This window comes from Xiphias gladius, chromosome 12, assembly GCF_016859285.1.
Source record: "Xiphias gladius isolate SHS-SW01 ecotype Sanya breed wild chromosome 12, ASM1685928v1, whole genome shotgun sequence".
Taxonomy (NCBI): Eukaryota; Metazoa; Chordata; class Actinopteri; order Istiophoriformes; family Xiphiidae; genus Xiphias; species Xiphias gladius.
The window spans coordinates 7,304,203-7,317,693 of NC_053411.1; the positions used below are offsets into that span (position 1 = coordinate 7,304,203).

The following is a 13,491-nucleotide window of genomic DNA, read 5'->3' on the forward strand; positions in this document are numbered from 1 at the left end:
AAGGGAATATTTGTATTCCAACTCTTTGGTTTTCGTAATGTAATTAACATGAGGTTCAGCCAGCTTGCACCATTCATCAAGCATTTGAACAGTGTGTCAAAGCTGTAGCTTTTATTATAGTGTTCAGAGTAAATCCTCAGCAAATAGGTAGAAGTGCTCCCAATTTCTTATCTCAGACAAAAAAGTCAGAGTATTCCTCTAAATCTCCCCCACAGATCTTCATACCATGACAATACCAATCCAAAATCAATCTTTAATGCACAAACACCAAGAGGCTTTCTCACACACAGCTTACTGAAGAACAAACTCTCCATCACACTGATTCAGTTAAATACAGAGTTCAGCTTTCTTACAAACCATCTTTGCTTTCCTTTCACAATGTTTTCATCTGTCTGCTTACTGTACGCGCCTGTGTTTACATGCAAGCTGCAGGTCTGAGATAAATCCAACAAATGTTACTGTCGCTCACACCATATCTTGGGATACATTTGGAGTATAAATCCAAATAATTGGTGTCAAGCTTATGTAAGTTTGGTAAAGCAAAAGTTGTTTAGAAGAAAGTAAAACACTATTTTATTTGTGTAATTATTTACTAAAACAGCTTGAACTATGTCAGTAGTGGTAGTTTGCCTCCTACCAGTCACTGACTGGAGTTAAGACTTTGACCATTATTTACTGCTACTTCGCTGCATCTGTGTATCTTAAAGCATGTGTGTGTATGTGGCTCTTATTGAGAGTTCTAGTGCGGTTAGTTAGCAGCTGTTAATTTTTTTTCAGTATCTGTTGGCGTGTTAGCAAAGGCATATACTCACCATTACATTACTGCATGCAAGCCAGTGAGATACTATCTGCAGCCCTGTGTGCTGTAGTTTAAGGTTATACTTGAATGCAAGCAGCATGGATGAAGTATTGTTTCCTTAATGGAGCTTTGGTAGCATTAGTCAGCAAACAGTCATTCCAGCATTATAATACATGCTCCCGCATGCATTTATTTCAGAAATGCACACAAGTTGTCTGCATGCATGGGGAAAACTTTTCAAGACACAAAGTGGTCACTGAGCTCAGTTCATTTGCGATGTGGGTGGACAGAGCAAATGGACAAGGGACAGAAAAATGACAAAGACAAGAGGGCAAAAGAGAGAGAGAGGGAGACAGTGGAAGGATGGATGGAGAGATCTGGGTAGAAAGAAAGAATAAGGAGGCCATCAGAAAGAAAATGAATTCAAGAAATAATAATTATTGTTTAAAATACCGCACCATCCTTTGCCCACTCTCAAAAAGAAAGGAAGAGGAAAAATCAATGACGATAAAAAAGAGAGTAGGAGTGTGTTGTTGAGTGGTTTTAAGAGATATGAGGAGAAAGAGCAAATAACGGCAGAAGAGTTTGATTTTCCTTCATTCGTTAATGCAGACTGTCTCTCTCTGTCTCTCTCTCTCCCTCTCACACACGCACACACACACACAGTCCCTATCTCTCTGTGTCTCACACTTAAACAATCAAGCAGTTTAGGTGTAAGACATCCTTAGAGGACACAATGTTAATGAGCACCGACTCTGGTGAGCCTGCCATATTGGAAGTGCCTTTCTCTCTCACACACACACACACACACACACACATGAGTCAGCTATCCTTGAACTGTTCGCTCTGTGACTAATAGCATTGCACTGGGCCCTTTGTCTGGAGATTTCCACAAGGCACAAACACATACGCAAAAGACTAGTGGAGATATGGAACACACACTGACTACAACACAGCAGCACACACACATTCACAAACACAAAATGTATATATATATATATACATATATATATATATAGAGAGAGAGAGCACTATGCTTAAAGTGTAAATGAGTGAAAACACACCTAAAGATTACCAATATAATTCTTAGCATGCTTAGGCATGCAGTTTAGGCGATAATTACTTTAAGCTGCATTAAGCTAAGATAAGCAGAGACCCACACACAGAGGTAGGTAACACAAAAAGCATAGCATTGTATATTTCCAAGAAACCTTTGAGTGTTGATGCACTGAAGCGGAATAAATGAACTAATTGTATGGAGATTCCTGCAACTTTGCCTCCCTTCCTCTGAGCCTGTGTAGACTCTTTGTCATCAAAAGCAGATGAAATCTGTGAAATAAAAACAAAACAACAGGCTTTAGGCGAAATCCGTCTTTACTTAATCTCTTCACCAGACATTATTAGTAGCCTCAGATCGATTGTCTCTACAAGTTGTGGATACCAACAACTGTGGGGGCAGATCAAATTTCATATCATTAGTCTTTTAGCAGCCTCCAGTTTAAACAATTATCCTTCTCCTTTCAGTCTTTCTACTTATCTTTCTTTATCCTTTACTATTTCTAAGAAAGAACGATGATGATGTGTCCCACGTGCGACACCACTGCAGTCATTCGATGGGCTGATGGTACTCTACTGGAGAGATAAAGATGAATTGAGAGTGGGAGAGATCGAGGGAACTAAAGTGGAAATCACTGCAGATACTGAGACAACAGTGGTGTCACTTTCATTCAAATTTAAAAATAACTTGCATTAATAAGTTTTATATTCTCTCCGATTCAAGTGTTTCCTCTCCCTGTCTGTATCCCTCCAAACGGCTCCTGATGTATCTTTATCGTCGTCCTCCCACCAAAAGTCTCTGTCACTTTAATGCTTTGACAGGTTGCAACTTTCATCCAGACGGTTAGTTGTGAAGTACAATATGAAGGTTTTTCCACAACTTGATACATCCCACACGCTTCAGAGTCCCATGGGGATGTTACGAGTGGGGAAAAAAGACTGTATGACTTTGAATAAAAACTTTTAGCAATCTGTGTTTCCCCTTTCTCCCTCACTACAACTTATTTACTTCCTTCCTTTTTTCTCTTTTAACCTCCTATCCCAGGTGCTGAAGTCTCTCCCCCGTATTGAGGGCCGTCCCGGTGCCTCTCTGCCACCTATGGACTTCAAGGCCCTGGAGGAGGGCATCCGAGCTGCACACGGTGATGACATCACCCCTGAGGATGTGATGTCAGCAGCTATGTACCCCAAGGTGTTCCAGGAATTTAAGGAATTTACTTGTGAGTGGGCAGACTTGATTAAGGTTTATATTCAGATACTCATAATTGTTTAAAAATAGGAATCAACTAAATGTTTTGTTTGTAAGTTTAATTAATGAAATGTGCATTTTATCAAATTGGATATGTTGTACAAGTCTGAGATCATGGCGTTTGGTTTCTAACACACACACACTCTCTCATTTGTATTATTTCTGGGGCTTGAAATTAGCATGAGCCAACCTTAGGTCAGGAACACTCATTATAAAGTTCAACCATTTGGTAGAAATGTTTTTAACTGTTGTATTTGGCAGTTCAGTGGCCTTACACATAGGAAACCAATCACACACTTCAGATTCCGGAAAGAGCGTTGTTCAATCCCAAAGGGGTAACAACACAGTCCAGCAATCACCTGTCATTCAGATGGCAAATTTACATAAAGCACAAATAAGACACCAGAGCAGCAAGAACTGGTGCTAGAGGCAGAAATTAGCATTTTTATGCAGCTGTGAGTTTGAAATGCAGTCAGTCAGCAGCAGCATGTACAGGACCGACGAAATGTGAGTACACATTGTACATTACATTAAAGTTTGATTTTTTTTTAAAAAAAATTTTTCCTCCAGTTTCTTCTGTACTTCAGTTTAAGACTTGAACACACCCCTGAACCTGATCTTGATACTCAGCATTTTCCAATTCCATTTCCAATATCAAACATTGGAAATCATTAACATATACATATAATAGACACATTTTGATTTTTGAACATTGTAATCAACAAGGATTAATGTCACAATGACAAAAACATTTCTGATTGAAGATTTTGATATTGCTGTCACATCTGTTTCTATTTTTTTCAGCTAACTTTGGCCCAGTAGACTGTCTCAGCACCAGGCTGTTCCTAGATGGACCCAAGATCGCTGAGGAGTTTGAGGTACACATCTTAATACCACAGACCTTTTTCCTTTTTCTCGCTCAATTAAAAATACTAAACTGATCTTTTATTAAGTTCATCCCTTTTATTTCATTGTTTTACATTTTTGCCTAAGATTTAACATAAATCATGTCAATAGCTGAGGAAGACATGCTGATGAGCCCTGTAGAGCAACAGGTGTGACATTTATTTCAGAATCTGTGTCGTCCTACAGGGCATTTTTTTAGCCATGCAATCTAAAAATTAAGGTGAAAATAATACAGGTAATGTAAAAATAAAAGAAAAATGGATGAAATGTGTAAAAGAATTTTCACTAGTACTGTGATAATATATTGATTATTAATAGTCATTCATTTAATAATCAACTTGGCGCTTTAATAAATTCTGATGTAATAGCAGTTCCACAAAGAACAGACTTTATCAGCAGGAAATTATTTTTCCATCATTGCATTTGGCTGAGGTTTGATGCAGTTTGGTGCACAGTGAAGAGCTGATAATACATTGGGGAAGACAGAGATATTAACACTTTATCATGGGAACAACAAACAGCATTTCTGAGCCCACCGATCATCAGATTGAGCCTCCTGCACAGAAATAACACTTTCTTTTTGTGATATGATGTTTGAGAGCGGGCCAGGGAAAGGCACTGAGGGCCGTTACCTCAGACCAAAATATAACATTACGGATATTACACATTTTTTAAGTGTGTATCATTGTTTATTCTGCAACTGGGAGGCATCTGAACATGCAGTCCAAAGGAGGAATAAAACAAAGGAGTTGAATTTGCTTTGCATGCAAACAAATTAGTGGGACACAGGAATGCAACAATGTCTTGGTGAGAAAATGTGATAATTGTCACTTGAAAGAAAAAATCAGAAAACTGACAGGTTCTTTGAGAATATTGATGTTTAAATAGGAAACCATTTCCTGTAAACTCCAAACAGTTACATGAGCAGAATCAGTAGACCTAAAATTGATTTAACATACATGAATATACAGTAAGCAGAAATATTTCCAGATGTCTGCTGTCATCATTGAAAGTTTCTCTCAGAGCAGGAGACAGATCTTGAGAAAGATGCTGTTTTTATCCAGGAAGTGCAGCGTAAACACGCAACATTGCAGGAGAATGACAGGAGTAACCACTTAGTAACCTCTTTGATGAGCAAAACTCAAACAAAATCAAAAAATGATGGTTCAAATCCAGACTGATGAGTAGAGTCGAAAGGGATTGTTTAAACTACTGACAGTAACCTTTGTGACAGACGGAAGAATCAGATGTCAGATCAAAAAGAAACTTGTTTGGGACTGAAGGAGATATTGCAATAGTCTGCCACACAGTATGTCATCACATGAAGAATTTTTTTTTTGTACAATATTTCAAACTTCGTTTTTTGTTTTTCGTTTTTTTTGGTTTGTTTTTTTTAAGGCTGTAGCAAAATTTACCCTCGTCTAACTTTTACTTTAAGATGTAGGGACTATTTTCTTTTCAATTACAAAAATGCAGACTTGAAGAATCAAGGAGCTGTTAAATACTATATTGTGCTGAAAGGTAAATGACATTATATTAAAGAATATAAATAGTATTCCATTAGATTTCAGCTATATTTATCACTGAGTAGTAAACTCAGTCAGACACTACAATGTACAAAACCATTAATACTTGACAGGGGGAACACAGGCCTAGTAAGATGTGCTGTTTCACATGGTTTTATATTTTGGATGTACACTGTACCTGTGACTATATGGCAGGAGGTGAGACAGGTCAGAGATGATGGCTGAGACATTTTTGACTGCAGCTCTGTACTGACCTTGTGTAGTATTTTGTCTGTTTTTATGAGAAACAGGCAGTAATGTCCATGGGGGAACCCTGCCGCTGTACTGCAGGATGTGGGGGTGAAAGTAAAATGAGGAAATGAGGGCTGATGTTGCAGGACTTTGGTCTTGATGAAAAATGTTGATGGCAGTGGTCTTGTAGAAGTACGTTAAAGATGATTTTGTTGTTTAGATGAACACATCATCAGTGATGTATCTTGGGGTCATGGGGTTTTTCAGGTCTTTCAAGAGACACCCTGTTCTAGGTGACCCAGCTGTGGTTGATCAGGCCACAGCTTGTGTTCAGGTAGCTTTTACTTCTCCTCATGAGTCTCCTCTCCTACTCCAGAGCCAATCTTGAGGATCTTTCTGCTGCCTCGCAGATGTTCTTGATGGCTCTGCTCCTTGCCATTCCAGTGTTATTCCAGTTTTTTTAGCAAAACTACCTATAGTATTCATCTGCAGTAAATACCCAAATTTATAAATTGAAGCATTTGAATAAGGATCAAAATCCCACAATCTCGCACATGGTTAATAGTTGCCCAAACTTTTGTCATTGTCTCTTTGGGAAACCTGCATAATTTTAAATGTAATAATCCACACTGAAATTGGACCCCCCCCCCCGTGTTCCTTGAATCAGTGTAGCAGTGTTCCTGTCCCCTGACTGTACGATCATTTTTAGACCGAAATTCAAATACAAGAACCTCTACTTTAAAAGGAAGAACTTCATTATTTTCCAGGTGGACATTTATATTATGCAAAGTACTGGATTGAAAGAAGACTGTTTTGGGCTGCTACAGGGACAGTTAAGTCATCACTTCATTCTCCCCTTAGCATTTATATCTTCAGTATTTTGTTTTCATAGCTTAAAAGAAATGTGTCCTTTTAAAGAGCACTTTTGTGTAGGCTACTGATTAAATTAAACATTGAGAGGGAGTCTACATTCCCTTCAGCTACCTGTTATTTGTAACTTTCAACATTTTCACTAGGCTCTTTGTCTAGACTCTGGATCATTCATATTCATCCTTCTTCCAGCATTTACTATAATCCCAGTAAAACTCACATCATAAATTATGAGTCATCTGTTCCTTCTACATACTTTTGTTTCTCTCAGTATTTCCTTGTGATTCTCTCATTATGAGTACTGGACACATACACAGATTTAACTGACGGTGATTCAGAGCCACCAAAGGCAACCATGTTTAATTACTGCTTCATTTCACTGAGGCGAATTGGTTCCAGGCTGGTGTTAATTGATTTTTATATTACAAGGGACATGGGGAGCACCACTAATCTGCTGCTGTATTATCAAAGAATCAGGAGCTGCATTGATTGTGCTGATCTAGTACTGACCAGAAACATGGGCAGACCCTCCACCCTCCTTTCATGTTAGTTACCACAGGGTGTATATCATTGATGCAGTAAGTTAGAGAACTGGAACAAAATCCATTGTGGGATCACCAATTACTGATCAGAATAAATACTTACAATATTTTTGATAAAGACGCTTGACAGCTACAGCAGTTTTTGATTATTTTAATTTGGTTTGAGGCCACAGTGAAAAGTGCAATTTCTTTCAGTTTCCTGCAACATACTAAATGGTGGGCTCAAGTAAAATGTTCTCAATTTGTAGCCGAAACAATATTCATCAACAAACGGGTTAAATAATCAACAAAACACTTAGAAAGCTGCAAAACTGTTGGTTTCTTTTTTTCTACTCTCAGTATTCATCTTCCTTTGCTTCTGTTTATCTAATCTCCAACTGATGTCATTTCCAGCACTTTCAGGCAATTAGATTTGAGCTTAACATCAGTCAGTCATCGCCACAGAAACAAACTTCTCCCCAGATCAAGTCCGATTAGCAGTACCAGGCGAGAGATGGAATGAAAACATGTCAAAAAAGTGACCTGTCAAATGCAGCATGAAGTTTCTGTTAATTGTTTTCGTTCTTTACTGTGAGAAATTCCTCAAGGGCTTAATGCAGCTCCTGTAAGAGAAACAACTGATCCGAGTTTTTTTTTTTTTCTAATCCAATACACTTTTACTTGTGTTGTTCATGAAAGGAGGTGTTGTGTGCCACTCCATTATACTGTATTGCAGATACATTTATTTCATCGTGATTTGAGTATTGCATATAACGGTAAAAAGCATTTATTTACACTCAGTGGCCACTTTATTATATGCACCTGTACAATCTAATACATCATAGAAGTGTTAATGAAAGAACATGTTTTAGGATTGAGATCATACTTCATGTTGGTGTTGTGCTGGACTGCATTATATTCAGGCGTGTTTCTAATACTCTGCCCCCTATGGAAATGGCACGGACAAAAAATTAAAAACGTCTCAATATAATGTAGTGCAGTACAACACCAACAATAACAACCAACAACTGTGGACATACAATGGAATTTTCACACTTCTGACAATGTCAACAAAATTTAAACATTGTGTGCTTTGTAAAAGTAGATGTTATGGCAGGGCTGTTGTATTGGACTGCATTAGATGGTACAATGCAGCTAATAACACAGCCACTGAGTGTATGTTACTATATAGAGAGAATTCATCTATGTATGAATATAAGGAGATGGATGCAATGGGAAATTACTATCAGACTGAACTGTTGCACTGGCAAGTAAATGTAGAGCACCCAAGTTATCAAAAAAAATCATGTCTTGACTGTCTTGTCTTGACTTTGTTTTGTAGATAAATGTTTAAGCAAGAGACTTGTAGTTTCCCCAACTTTGCTGTGACACACACTCATATAATATAAAGTGTTTCAGACACTCTGCCATGTTCAGTCAGTCTAGTAAACAACTGGAGCTGTGGACAGCATTAGATTGTACAGATGTACATATTAAGGAGGACACTGAGTGTGTATTACTGTGTAGTGGGAATTACTTGTAGTTCTTTATATGAAGGTTATCATTTGTGTGGAGATGACCAGCAGACTGCACGTGTCTATAACAGCAAATGACAAAGTTATAAAGTTTTAATGAAGAATCAGAACTTCTTACTCCTGAGACCATCATGACCAATGTTAGAACACAGATAAGCATCACTTGGGAAATTGAAACGCCTCAAACAGTTACAAGTTGACTTTTTCAGACATTAGGTGTACCCATGATGGTTTGATGTGAGTGTTAAATGTTAGAGGCAGGTTGGCTGTTGACTGTTGTGAATGGCAGCTGCTACAACCTCTAAGATTCATCTCAGAAGAAAATAACTGTTGTCAAATGTACAGGTAGTGTGGGTGCTGTGGCGTGTCAGCCTGTCTCCAGACCATCAATAAGGGTCATTGTGGGGAGCACCAGTAACTCACCTAGTCAAGCACGTTTACCATATGTCAAGGCTGAGTCCTTGCCGCACTGGCCCGGGTTTGAATCCGGTCCGGGCCCTTTGCTGCATGTCATCCCCTCTCTCTCCTGTGTCTGTCTCTCCAATATCATTGTCAATGTAGGCAAAATGAAGAAAAAATAAAAAGGTAATTGTTCAGCGCTCATGAGACACATTTCTTTTTCCACTCATGTGTAGCAACTTTTGCAATGCTGATTGCAGTAGTCAGGGCAGTGGGGAGCCCTGAGGAGAGGAAATAGCACCGAGCAGCCAAAGCAATTTGGTGGGTTTTAAATTAGGAATGTTTTTATTGTCAAGGTAGTATAACTCACTCCAGCATGCATACACCAGCCTTTCACCTAGAAAACACCTTTAAGTTGAATGCAGCTGTCTGTATACCTGTGAAAAGTGACAGACAAACAGAAAATATAATGGGGGTTAACAGGGATTTGTATAGGATAAATGCAACAAATACACTAGGCCAAAGTGGTCCTAGAGCATAGAACGTAAGAGTTTAATTTGGTTTTTCTGCTAAATTATCTTCAATATAAAATGGATGATCCTCAAAAGATAAAGCAGAAGAAAAGGCTTTGAGCTTGTGATTGTGAGACTTAGTTGACATTTTTGGCAAAGACAGCAACTGTCCGTTACGGATGACTCTTGCAGTACTTAAACAACAACACTATTATCTGTATGTTTGGAACAAAAGCTGTTTATGAGCTCTTGGCAGCCCAGTGTGAAGCACATATTGGAAATCTTGATCAAAACAGATTGAAGCACCAAAGCGTCGAGCTAGACCTCAAACCCCAAGTTGTTGATGTTGTGGGAAGAAGATATAAAGGCTTTCACAGTAATCATTTGGTATTGTTTAGCTCTAATTTCAAGCCTGTTTCAAATCCACTACAAGAACCTTATCAGCCAAAGAGTGAACAGCGAGCCTAGAAACTTCCTCTTTGTATCGTGAGTGGGAAGACAAAACCACTACAATGTTTGTTTGTTTGTTTTTTTTAGTAGTATAATTTCTTGTTCTGAAAAGATTGAGTTATACTTCATCATTGATTCTTTTAGACATTTTCTGACAAATTCGAGCCTGTTAAGCTGGACAAAACGCAATCAGGCACGTGTCCTTGAAATAGCTTTTTAAAGACCACATGACCACTCTTTGAAATTTCATCTAAAGGCTATTTAGAGTGAATTCACATACACAAATGTACACCTACACATGGGTAACACCTCTGCCTGTTGCTGTCATTCACCCACACATGCATACAACACAAACAGGAGGGGAAAAAAACACATTGACCTATCTGGCATGTGCTGATGACTCAGTATGGTATTAATCGTGTTTGACAGAAATTTAAGCAGATTTTCACAAACATGGATCCAGTCATACACATCCTGTCAGTACTAATATGCACAGACACCAACACATGAAGCTCTTTTCACTGCAGTAATCTCATTACTCTGTCACAGGCCACACAAGTCATTAATAAACTCCAATCAAAGACATGATGTGAGGCATAACATGAAACTTGTTTCAGACAGGGATGATATAGATCCAAATGGATAAGAAGTTGAACTTGACAGAAAAAACTGTGCTTCAGGGTAATTAAATAAGCACATAAATAACAAAAAACATAAGCATGTGAGGGCCCTATAGATGATAACAAAGCAGATATATCATTGAAATATGGAACATACATAATACACGAGAGATGCTATCCAGTATGGTAATAAGAAACCAATACAGGAGGAGGCTGGTGGTTAGTGTTTGGTTGGATTATATCAGTTTATTTGGTTTGTTTGAGGGTGTTACGGGACAAATTCTTAAAAATATGTATTTGTAATGCCCGACTCAATGATTAACTGTTTGCGCTGGCAGGTAGAAATAGAGCACTCAAGTAATCAAAAAAATCATGTCTTGACTGTAACTTTGTTTCCCACATACATGTTTAAGCAAGAGACTTGTAGTTTCCCCAACTTTTCTGTGACAGACATTTTGAACATGACAGAGTTTCTAAAATATTCCAGTGAGTCTAGTAAACAACTAGAGCCTGGTGTCCAAATTCCACGCTAGGTACTAATTTTAAGCAGGTATTAAGTACAGTGGCAAGAAAGAGTAAGTGAACCCTTTGGAAAAACCTGCAGGTGTAAACATTTTTCATCAAATATGTTCAGACCTCCGTCTTAGTTACAATAATGAACAAACACAATTTTAACTAGTAACACACAAATCAGTGTATTGTTCTTGTCCATACTGAATAAATAATTCAAACATACACAGTGTAGGTTGAAAGAAGTAGGTGAACCCAGAGGCTACATCATCAAAAGTCCAGTCAACGAATCCAGATTTGAGATGTGTGTTACTGCTACTTTGACTTATTAAAAAAAAAAAACTCAAGATTTTGAGTTCACTAATTACAAGAGGCATCTGCTGATGTGAACCATGCCTCACAAAAAGGAGCTGTCAGAAGACTTACGATCAATTATTGCTTTGAATTGCATGACGCTGGAAAGGGTTACAGAGTCATCTCAAAGAGTTTAGATACTCATCAGTCCACAGCTAGACAAACTGTCTATAAATAGAGATGATTTAGTTCTGTAGCTACTCTACTTAGAAGAAAAAACAAAAGGTTTAAAGGAAACATTGGAGCTGGTTTAACTTATCTGTTCATGAGTCCATAATAGAAAAAATCACTGTGCATGGTTGCGTGGAGCACGGTGTCCAATAACACACAAAGAGAGCATTGTTTGTGTGTTATTAGCTTAAGCACGTTGCCTTTGTCTATATATGGGACTTAGATCAAGATCTCATCATGGATCACAAAAAGAGAGAAATTCCAAAGGGTTCACATACTTTTTCTTGCCGCTGTATTTCATGTGTTCACACTGGAAAAGTGGAACAATTAAGTAAACTTGAGAAAGTCTGTGTGTAAGTGTGCAGCTGATACCCTTTTGTCCCACAATGCAACAAACAAAGGGAGTGGAGGAGCCACCCACAGCTACAAATATTAAAATAATTGTGGATGGTGGTGAAATAGCTTTCGGAAGATCACGGAAAACAACAAAAACAATTGAAAAAAAGCATAACATTTAGCTTTCTCTTTGTGAAGTTTAATTGACGTATTAAAGTGCATGTATTGCATAATTTTCTTTATGTACACAAACAGTACACACCTATTTATACACTAACCAACAATATACTAAGAGAATTAGTATAAAGTACATACTGTATAAAATTAAGAGTCACAGTATGGTATTGGGACAAATCTTGGGTTTCCGATTTGGCATGCACTGGTATTATGTCATTAGTTGCAAAAGCCAAGCTAATATCCTGATACATCTTTGCTTACCTAAATGACTGCCTGAATGTTTTGTATGTTGCTGTATGCTAGAAAAAAAGAGGGAAAAGATTTAATATTTGATGAGAGACTCCATTAGACACAAAGCTTAATGAGCCCTGGTATTTTACCTGGAAGTACAGGTTAAACTTGAAAGCAATTAAGTGAAGCCAACCATAGAGGAGGTGTCCTGTAGAGAGAACTGTTATGACCAGTAACATCAGTGTGTAAGAGGTAGGAGTAAGCAGCAAATGTGAGCTTGTCAGTTTAATTTAAACAAGTGAAAGTCTTAATGAATGTCCCTTCTAAATTAAAGTTTTTTTAAGCTGTGTATAAAACTGGCAAACACAATTACACCTTAAACAAAATCATCTTCAAAAGATTCATAAATTTTTGTGCAACTCTTCAAAGAGACACATACTGTATTTTTCATGGGAGCAGTTGTGATGAGACATAGTGTAGAAGCCACACAGTTGGAAAAGGGAGGCAGTTTTGTTTTCTGAAAGAGCTGCCAAGAGCCTGATAAAAACAGCACAAGCTGGAGAGACATTCTATGTAAAGGAAGGTGGAGAGAGAAACAGGGAGAGATGAATATTGAGTGCCAGAGAGAAAGCAAGGGCATGCACAGAAATGTTTTGTTACCAGATACAGAGAGGGGAAAATATATGAAGAGCCAGAGCACCCAGAGTGAGAGAGAGAGAGAGAGAGAGAGAGGCAGAAAGAAATTGAGATCAATACATACCTGCAGCAGTGTGTATTTTCGTCTTTGCACTCAGACTTAGTTTGGAATATCAACTGGGACTCAGGCGCTGAAATGTCAATGTGAAAAACAAAAAAGATGAGAGGGGTAGGGCCAAGGAGGTGGAGAGAGACACAGAGCCAGACGAGATAAGAGAGAAGCTGGAAATTCCAAATGAGGGGAATTAATAAAGGCATGAGAGTCAAAGTGGCCCAGGAAATAGGTAGCACAAAAACAATACAAAATGGAAAGCTGTGACACATTGTAGGACTGACAAAGAG

At 38.1% G+C, this 13,491-nt stretch overlaps 1 protein-coding gene and 1 long non-coding RNA gene across 4 annotated transcripts in view; one reads left to right on the plus strand and one right to left on the minus strand.

Moving 5' to 3' along the window:
* Nucleotides 1–13,491, plus strand: part of LOC120797585 (pyruvate carboxylase, mitochondrial-like) — a 283,931-nt gene that overhangs the window by 264,566 nt on the left and 5,874 nt on the right. For all 3 annotated transcript variants that reach the window (XM_040141374.1, XM_040141375.1, XM_040141376.1), the window contains exons 23-24: nt 2,901–3,075; nt 3,909–3,982. In XM_040141374.1, the coding sequence (XP_039997308.1) occupies nt 2,901–3,075; nt 3,909–3,982 (249 nt within the window). The remainder of the gene's footprint in view (nt 1–2,900; nt 3,076–3,908; nt 3,983–13,491) is intronic.
* The window catches only part of LOC120797587, a 41,182-nt gene continuing 40,184 nt past the window's right edge, over nt 12,494–13,491 (minus strand). Inside the window, exons 2-3 of the long non-coding RNA XR_005708543.1 lie at nt 13,214–13,280; nt 12,494–12,521 (exon numbers count right to left, since the gene is read on the minus strand). This is a non-coding gene — a long non-coding RNA (uncharacterized LOC120797587). The remainder of the gene's footprint in view (nt 12,522–13,213; nt 13,281–13,491) is intronic.